We start from the raw sequence: 10,000 nt of genomic DNA, 5'->3' as shown, positions 1-10,000 counted from the left end.
TTAAGAGAGAGAGAGCAGAGGAGTTAGGACAAATTCTGACGAAAGCGGATGTAAGAATTGCCTGTTCCACGGGTACAAGATTAGGAGCAAGAATAAGAACGTAGAGGAAGAAATAGAAAAGAGGCGCCGTCTACAATAGACCATGTAGGGGGTTGCCCGTTAGGAGGTTATGGAGAGACAGGGAGATCAGTAAAGCTACGGACATGACATGACGTCAGAGCTCACCGAACTTCCAACTTGTTAGTGGTTCATATGGACCAATAGGGTCACCTCCCAGAATGGAAAAGTGTAAAGGTGCTCCACAAAGGATGAGCGAAAAAGAAAAGGAAAATAGTGGAGGCAGCTGCTTACATCACTTCCCACACTTGCATGAACCATAGAGATGGGTTCATAGGATGACCAGGAGGTCAAGAAGACGGGTTGAGACAGAAAGGAAGACAGAGGAGGAACGCGACATGATCGAAGTCATCAGAGAATTGTAGAGGACGGATGAGGGTAGGAAGGTGGATGGAGGGGGACATGGCAAGGATGAAGCATTAGTTGTGGATTTCCTGTAATTGTATGCATGCTGAGGATGTCCTAGTAAGAACGAAATCTCAGTGAATGAAAACTCCAACTCTTCTCTGTTTTTATCACCACCTTTCCACTTATTTTTCTTCCTTATTATATATGTATATATATATATATATATATATATATGTGTGTATATATATCAGATAATTCTATGACCATTGCTTGCAGGACTCGAACCTACCGCTCAGGGGCCAGTAAGACTACTGTGCAGCGCTTTAATCTTCTCGACTGCAGAGAATACAATAGTCTCTCAACTCGAAATCATACTGGTTCTTGAGATTAGGAGAGATCACTCTCTGCGACCCCATTTCCTTTTTTAGGCGTGCATTTTTTTTTTTTTTTTTTTTTTTTTTTTTTTTTTTTTTTTTTTTTTTTTTTTTTTTTTTTTTTTTTTTTTTTTTTTTTTTTTTTGTAGAGGCGTGGGATGCCGAGGGTAGGTTATTGTAGATGTTTGAACAGAATATTAATGCTTTCCTTTCGTCAACAATAGCTGGTGCTTCTATCCTCAACTAATAATGATGGAGACACAGAGGTGGGGAAGGAGTTATTTATGGAGGGCAGTAGAAAAGGAGAATAATAGTAGAAGTTGAAATTGATCAGCATTCTCTTCCTTAATGAAGATTTAGTCAGCAACATCAAAAGAATACTGCGTATAAAACCAGAAGGGTCGCGGTCATGGTTGGTGGTGCAGAACTGGGGGCCACGGGTCGGAAAGCCTCGCGGGTTTTGGGTGAAGAAGGTCTGCCCACTCACTCACCCCAGCCGACGCCGACGAGGAGCCAAGTGTTGATGCGGCCCCTGAAGGCGGCGCCAATGAGGCGGTGGAGGTAGAGACCCTCCGCAAGGAGCCACGTCCACACGGCCAGAGACGCCAACTTGCCCAGGAAGACCAGGATGCGGCACCCAGGCCCGTTGTCGTCCACCACAGAGTTGGTCTGAGAAGGGGGGGGAAAAGATTAAAAAAGAAAAAAAAAAGAAAAAAAAAATCATACATGTGTAGAGGAAAGACAGGAAAAAAGAATGCGTGCGCTTACGTGTGAATGTACGTGTGCATGATTGTGTATGCGTGCGTGCGCTCGTGTGTATGTGTGTGTGTGTGTTTACCTAATTGGAATTTACAGTAAAAGAGCCGTCAAAGTTGTCAACAAAGTCATTTATATTTTTGTTCTGCTATTTCCTCAAACCTAAAAGTTGCCTTTGGATGGAGAGCTAAATTTCTGGACATCATTAAGGCTCTTTTTCATTTTCCCCATGACCTCTTGTCATCCTCTAACCCACCTACTCCCCCCCCCCCAAAAAAAAAGAAAAATTTCCTTGCAAAATTTGACCACGGCGATCATGTCAACTTCTACGAGTATTCTTCTTTCTTCTAATGGAAAGAGATGCACCTTTCCAATGAGTGAAATCTTTCATCTTTATGGATCCGAGTTTGACGTGAAGTTAAATAGTTTATTTCAGTTTGCTCAAGGGTTACTGCACGTAACTCTGCCAGGGAGGTAACGTTTTGTCTTCATAATAGAAGGTAATAAACTCTGTATTTGGGCATAACTGTTCAGCTTTCGGTCGTCGTGACCTGCATGACCTTGTCAGGAACTGTCGAGGTCCGTCGAAGGAAGTCAGAGTCCGTTAGAATCTGCCCATTGTCCTGAGTCGGAAAGATTCCAGAAGAAAACGGATCTTATTCATTTCCACAGGTATAACCAAAATCACATAAGCCAGAATCTAGGAAGTCTCTGAAAAAAAATATATATATATGACATTGGCTTCGGACCAAGCATCCCTAAGGATCTTAACCATAAGTATTCATCCATGCTTTCATTCATTCACTGACTCGTATATTCTTTCGTTCACTCATTCATTCATTTACTCATTTTTTCATTCCATCATCTATTCATTCAATCGTTTACTTGAACATTCATTCAACTACTCATGAATCCTTTCTTTCACTTATTCAAACATGCATTCATTCACTCGTGCTTTCCTTCGTTCATTCATTCTTGCATTCATTCCTTGAGCCTTGCCTTCATTTCTACATACATTCATTATTGATTCATTCATCGATTTATTAATTATCTAATCATTCATTCATTCATTTATTCATCATTTAATTAATTCATTCATTCATTAATCCCTCCATTCACCCATTCACTCATTTATCCATTCTACTTTACGTCATGATTAGCCTGCCTCCCTCGAGACGACGGTGGCTGCAACTGGTGGCCCTACTCACGTTGAGAGTCTCCGGCAGAGTCATGTGGGCCACTTCGACCAGAGCAAAGAGCTCCTTCAGGAAGAGGGCGGCGAACAGGTTCAAGAGGAGGGTGAAACGTTGCACACGGAGCTTCCTGGAGAGAGAGAGAGAGAAATAGACATGCAAATACATCAACACACACACACACACACACACACACACACACACACACACACACACACACACACACACACACACAAACACACACACACACACACACACATACGAGCTCTGAGCTCTCTTCTGGGAGGGAACTCTTCCGGGAGGGAAATACCTGTCGATCACGAGTCCAACACGTGATCCAAAAGACCAAGGTGAATACACACACACACACACACACACACACACACACACACACACACACACACACACACACAAATATATATATATATATATATATATATATATATATATATATATATATATATATATATTATAAAGTAATATATAAAGAGGGTCACAGTTAGTGATCGAAATATACAGAACATTCGACATTAGTGTCTTCTTTTTCCGACTGTGGGATAAAAAGTTTATATATATATATATATATATATATATATATATATATATATATACATATATATATATACACTGAGTTAAACACCACAGCATTGTCACAATTGTTAATCTTCTTTCTAATATTTTCAATCCTTCTCACTATAGTTCTGACTTTGGGAGGATGATCGAAAATCAATTGTCCAAAGTTCTCCATTTTAATAACAGATGACGTTTCGACTTCACAGAGTCGAAACGTCATCTGTTATTAAAATGGAGAACTTTGGACAATTGATTTTCGATCATCCTCCCAAATTCAGAACTATAGTGAGAAGGATTGAAAAAATTAGAAAGAAGATTAACAATGGTGACAATGCTGTGGTGTTTAACTCAGTGTGTATCAAGGAGAACCTGCGCCCTAAGTATACGATAAATATATATGTGTATATATATATATATATATATATATATATATATATATATATATTTGTATATATATAAGTGTATATATATACATACATATATTTGCTTGTAACCACGAGGAAATTAATTTCCTCGTGGTTACAAGCAAAAATCTTTATTCACGTCTTTTATGTGATTACTGTTGCAATATACATATTCATATATATATATATATACATATATATATATATATATATATATATATATATATATATATATATATATATATATATTGTTGGATCTGTAAAATGATGATATGATTTATGATTTGAATTAACCTGATGACAGGGATTTTATGATTCGTATGTTTTTTCATTTGAATATGGAGAGTACTATTTTCGTTCAATGATACCGAGTGTTTACTGGTATAGAAATAATATTATTTGTTTCATGCATTTGTTGCGGTACTTGTTTACCAGTAACCATATTTTCTGGCTGTAGATTAACGTCTGAAGTAGTAAAAGAAGAGACGAAAAGGGATTTGGCGGCTTTTTCTACACTGTGGCGTATTTTCCAGAGCTTTAAGGCTCACTCTGCTGTTTTGTTCACTTACCAGTCTTCGTGAGTGGACTGTACAATGGTGCCCAGAGACCTAAATAATTTCTTCCTCCAGGAGTGGAAATGGATCTTGATACAGAGAAGTGTATCTTGGAACTGGGACAAAGTGAAAAAAAAGACCGACGAATAAATAGAAAATGTGAATAGGCAAAGGAGGAAAGGAACCTAAAGGAAACTAATCATGAATGATCTATCGCTAGAAGGTCATATAAAGAATCTAACAGGGAAGCCCATAATTTTCTGAAAAATATAAGAGTTGCATTTGAATGTATGGGAAAGAAGATGATCAAGAAAATCATTGAAAGTCTTATTCGTTTCAGACTGGAATACGCAGCGGTTGTGTTGTCACATAGTAGTGTAGAATATGGCCATGTAAGTAGTCGCTTGATAGATTTTCTCGGTGACAATTACTTAGTTCAGCATGTAAAAGAGCCCACAAGACATGGAAACTTACTCGATCTATTGATCACTAGCCGCGAAAGCATGATAACCGATGTAGAAGTCGGTGAAACTATTGCAAATAGCGATCACAACTTAGATTCAAACTGCTAAGAAATTTTAGAATAGATACTTGTGTTTCTAAAATACCCGATTTCAGTAAAGCTCAGTTCATAGGACTACGTCAGGAGCTTCAGCTTACAGATTGGGAGGCAAAATTAAGCGAAAGACCTGTAGATCAGATGTGGGAAATGTTTCAAAATACGCTTACTAAGATGATTCATACTTACATCCCGTTTAAGGACAGACGCCCCCCAAATCAGGCTCGCCCAAAATGGCTTGACAAAGAAACTGAAAAAAGTATTGCTAAAAAGAGACAGGCTTATAAGAAATACAAGTGTTCGGGTGCACCTAATGACTATCAAAGTTATGTAATAATACAGAGAGATCTAAAAGAGACAATAAAAAACGAAAAAATAATATAAAATGAATATGGCTGATAAATCCAAAGAGAATCCCAAAGAATTCTATAGTTACATTAGAGATAAAAAGGTTATTATGAATCACATTAGCCCATTATTATCTGCTCACGGTCAAATTGAATATTCAAAAGAAGGAATGTGTGATATTTTAAAAAATTATTTCAGCTCAATATTCGTAAACGAAACACTTCAAAGTGAACTCTAAACTGAAACCTGTGAAAAGTCTAGGATGAACTTACTACGGTAAATATAACAAAAGAAAAAATTAAAAGGTGTATAGAGAAATTCAAAGTTAATAAAACACCAAGGCCTGACGGTTGGCGTCCAAGAATCTTAAAGGAAACGAAAAATGAGATTGTTGTTCCATTGGAAATTATTTTCAAGAAATCCATCATATCCGGAGATGTCCCAAGAGAATGGAAGCTAGCTAACGTTACTCCCATGTTCAAAAAAGGTGACAAAAAGAAACCAAATAACTACAGGTCTATAAGGTTGACTTCAATCGTAGGAAAAACTATGGAAACTATTATCAGAGATGCTATCAAACATCATTTAGAAAGTAACTGTTTGATAAATGATAGCCAGCATGGATTCAGACGGAAACGTTCTTGCATAACTAACTCAAATTCTACAACACATTCATCTTGAAATATGACAAAAGAAACAATATAGATTTGTTGAAAAAATTAAAAAGAAAACTTATCTGAAAGATGCTAGGAAATATAGTTTCCACATAGCAATGCAGACTTAGGGAACAAATTGAACGAAAATACAATCCAAGCCAATACCATAAATGCATTAAGGAAAAGTTTGACGAATGGAGGCAAAGAGACGGGACTCCCATGAGCACAACTTCAACCCCGTATAGTACAATGTGAATACGTTTCAGCTTAAGCCATGCTTGGTCTGAGATACTGATGTCAACCTCTCACGTACTGACTCAGGTGTTGCTTGATACAATCGCACGCAACAGGGCAATGGCACAGGTCGGGATGACTTTATTGTATTGAGGCCAGTTTCAGCGACATCTCTTGTAGTGTGGTGTCGGGAGTGAGGAAAGTACAAGGGAGGGAAGGGGTGGATCTACCAGTAAGTGAGGAGATAGGTAATCGTTTAGTGGAGTGGAAAGAGGTTTCTTCAAGATTGATATGAATGAAGGTTAAACTGGAAAGGGAGATGTAGGTCTTTGTAAGCGCATATGGCCCTGGTGGTGATGAGAAGAGTGTAGAGGAAAGGGAAGCTTTTTTGATAGATTTGAATGAGTGCTTAGAGAGTTTTGGGAGGAATGTTAATGTAGTGGTTTTGGGGGATCTCAATGTTAGGGGAGGAGATGAACCAATAGACGGAGTGGTTGTGAAGTGTGAAGTGCCAGTTCAAAATCATACCGGAGAGTTAATGATGGAGACTAAGAGATTTGTTTAGAAAGAGAGTTGATGATACCTAATACAGTATTTAGAGTAACAGTCAAGCATAAGTACACATGGAAGAGGATGGTGGTTGGAGGGGTGGTTGATAAGGAATTAATGAACTATGTAGTGGTATCCAGAAGAGCAGGAAGAGTTCTGGGTGTCCATGTTCTTAGGGGAGAGAGTAGGGGAATATCAGATCATTTATTTGGTGGAAGGTAAGTTGAGAGTGGAGGATAGGTGGAGAAAGAGGGAAGGAGCAGAGGGTAGTTGAGGTGATTAAAGTGAAATGTTAAAATGAGAAGGAAAAGGAGCAGAAGTACAAGGAGAAGCTGAAAGGTGTGTGGGAGGTGGTGAAAGATAGAGTAGAGGTATGAGTGGAGGAGGAAGAATGGGGGTCTCTCAGGGAGGGGGTAACAAGGTGTACAAAATGGCATGTGGAACAAAGGTGGTGGGAGGGAACAGATGGAAGGGCAGTGAGTGGTGAGATGATGAAGTGAAGAAGGTTGTAGAAGAGAAGAAGCGAGCATTCAGGGATTGGTTGCAAAGTAGAACGAGAGAAATATATGAAAGTTACAAAGAATAAAAAAGAGAAGCAAAACAAAAGATAAAGGAGTCACAAAGAAGAACAGATGTGAAATGGGGTGAGGAGTACGACAGAAATTTTTGAAAGTAATAAAAAGGTTATTTTGAAAGAAGTTATGAGAGGAAGGGGAAGTGAATCAAGTATGGATAGACGGTGGCAATAGCCCTCTTTTATACACTACTATCTTTTCATTTTCTTACAGACATTCTTCCCCTCCCACAAAAACCGATCCCGCACAAGCGGGTGGTCTTTCCTAGGAATTCAGAATTCAGAATTCAGATAGACGTTAACACAAGGGGAGGCAGTAAGGGAAAGGTGGGTAAAGTATTCTAGAAAGCTGTTGAATGTGGAGAAGGATAGGGAAATGCTAAGAAAATTATGGAAATAGGAGAAGAAAATGGAGGAGAAATAAGGTATAACTATTTTTGAAAACGATGAGAGCAATTAAAGCACCTGGGTTAGATGGGTGTCATGCGGGTTGTCTGAAGAAGGGATGTACAGCGATTGTGGACTGGCTGGTGAGGTTGTTTAGTGTGTGTCTAAAAGAGGGCAGAGTGCCGGAGGACTAGAGGAGTGCCTGCATCAAACAATAAGGTAAAAATTAAAAACTTAGATGATGATCTTGACACCTGGTTGTATCTAGATCACCCGAAGAAGGTTGCTCGTGGTCTCGACATGGAAAATGAAGGAACGACTCAGTCTATTTTTTCTGCTAAGGAAGAGCCCTCTGTGTCTTCTAAACCAGAACTCTCCACACCTTTCGCAACTCACTCTTACAATCAAAGAAATCGAACCACACTTACCTAAGTATTCTTCTTTCTCTCGGGGCACCCATAGTGTCTATCAGTATCATGTGCTGTTATATTAAGAATGTCTTATACTTGTGTTCTTTACTTGTGTACCTTGCACATTTGCTCTAACAAATTGTAATTAGTATTAACTTTTCATAGACTGAGTGAAGAAAGATTAGTAAAAGAGGTGTGGAAGGCAGAGGTGGATGGAGTGAACTTGAGGGGGACGACCGAGGATGAGATGGATGGATGGATGGGGTGAAAGGAGCTTTGAGCAAGAGATGAATGTCTATTGAGGAAGGACGGGAGAAAGAAAGAGATAGGGGTGAGTGAAGAATGGATATGTATAGATGATAGTGTGATGCAAGGAAGGGAGGCGTTGGGGAGAGGGTAGGGAGCGGTTATATATGAATGGTATTTTGACGCAGCCCGAAGGGGTTTCTCTCCGTCTTCTCTTTTTTCTGCATGGGGGTATAGAGAGAGGGGATTGCAAATTAAGTGGATCGGCCTTGCTGTGGTTGTGCTGTGTCTTTCTGCATTGCTTCTGACCCAGGCGTGGTGCTCCGTTGGAAAAGACTCACTTGAACAGGAGGAGGATGACTATGGAGGGGCAGACGAAGGCGAGCGAGACGGAGGTCATGACGACGGCCCACGTGTCCTGCTGCACGTCCACGTCCCTCAGGTCGCACGTGGAGTAGTCTGTCTTCTCGGCTCCCGCCTCCACGTGCCACGTGCCCTTCCCGGTGCACGCCTTGGACCCCGTCACTGCAGCAAAGGAAGGCGTCGTGTACAACTAGAAGCATTTGGAGGTCGCATGACGACTACGCAAAGCCAGATTCACTCTGGCATTTGTAACTTGCCAAGGTTGCTGCAACACCACCTCACCATTTCAGTTATTTGTCAATTTGTAGATGCAGTTCGTTCGTCTCAGTGGTACGCTCCAATTCCTTTCTATTTGTTTACATGTTTACTTCATTCGTTTATTCACCCCTATCAGTTTGATCTGTTCATTTCTTTGATATTATCTACTCATTCATCTATCTACTTATTTACTTGTCTAGCAATTTCCCCTGGCCCCTTCACTACGGTGACGTCACACGAGCAGTCTTGCGATCTACAAAGTATCATCGTAGCGAAGCGAAATCCTCTTGATCACTGCGCTACAACGAGGTCCCCTCAATGGAATCATAGTTGTCTGGCTCAAACGAAAATAAAACATGTACATTACATCGTCGCAGAGAAAAGGTTTATCCAAAGTCAAGTATACGGAATCTGGCCGCATTTGTTGAAAATGCCGTCGGAGTCGACATTGCGTCACTAACCGTCACGTGTGCGACGCCGATTTTAAATCTGGGCAGGGTGACTTCCCATAAGCCCTCCCTCCCCTGCACATGGCCAGTCGATGTATATTTACATTTTGGCTAAATCCCACAGTACATTTAGACTAAATTATGCACGTATACTGACGGCTGCAGAACGGGGCACCGGTGTAAGCGTAAGGCGGGCAGCGAATGAGGTAGTCGGTGTCGGGGCGAACGTCGCTGGGAATGCAGGTCCAACCGTCCCACGTGCGAGGACACCATCCTTCTTTTGCAGGACCTCCTGCGGATTGAAAGGGATTACATTTGGGGACAACGTCTCTTTCTCTTCTTTTTTTTTTATGTGCCAAAAGATTTGGAACCAAGTAGTAGATGGTGAGGTGTGTGAAGAGGCCTTGGCTCAGGCAGAAATGAAGGTTTCCAATCGGTCTTGACAAAAGAGCGCAACTTTTGGAGAAAAGTGAGGGGATGTGAAGAAATACAGTTTTCCACATAGATGTATAAATATGTAGAATATCTTAGGTGATATAGCTCAAGCTCAAACAATAAGCGAGTTCAAATCTAAATATGATAATTGGAAATCAAGGATACAGATGAGGTTGGAACTGTACATGAATTTGAGGTTAGGTAGGATAAAAA

At 40.2% G+C, this 10,000-nt stretch overlaps 1 protein-coding gene across 1 annotated transcript in view; it reads right to left on the bottom strand.

The window, feature by feature from the left end:
• The window catches only part of LOC143026822 (uncharacterized), a 27,852-nt gene that overhangs the window by 5,366 nt on the left and 12,486 nt on the right, over positions 1-10,000 (bottom strand). The window contains exons 6-9 of the mRNA XM_076187600.1: positions 9,510-9,644; positions 8,624-8,807; positions 2,804-2,918; positions 1,331-1,508 (exon numbers count right to left, since the gene is read on the bottom strand). Coding sequence (XP_076043715.1) covers positions 1,331-1,508; positions 2,804-2,918; positions 8,624-8,807; positions 9,510-9,644 — 612 coding nt within the window. The remainder of the gene's footprint in view (positions 1-1,330; positions 1,509-2,803; positions 2,919-8,623; positions 8,808-9,509; positions 9,645-10,000) is intronic.

This window comes from Oratosquilla oratoria, chromosome 7 (assembly GCF_046742065.1).
Source record: "Oratosquilla oratoria isolate Oo_2021 chromosome 7, ASM4674206v1, whole genome shotgun sequence".
NCBI lineage: Eukaryota > Metazoa > Arthropoda > Malacostraca > Stomatopoda > Squillidae > Oratosquilla > Oratosquilla oratoria.
Note: the sequence above shows the minus strand (reverse complement) of the source record. Positions and strands in the feature narration are given on the sequence as shown.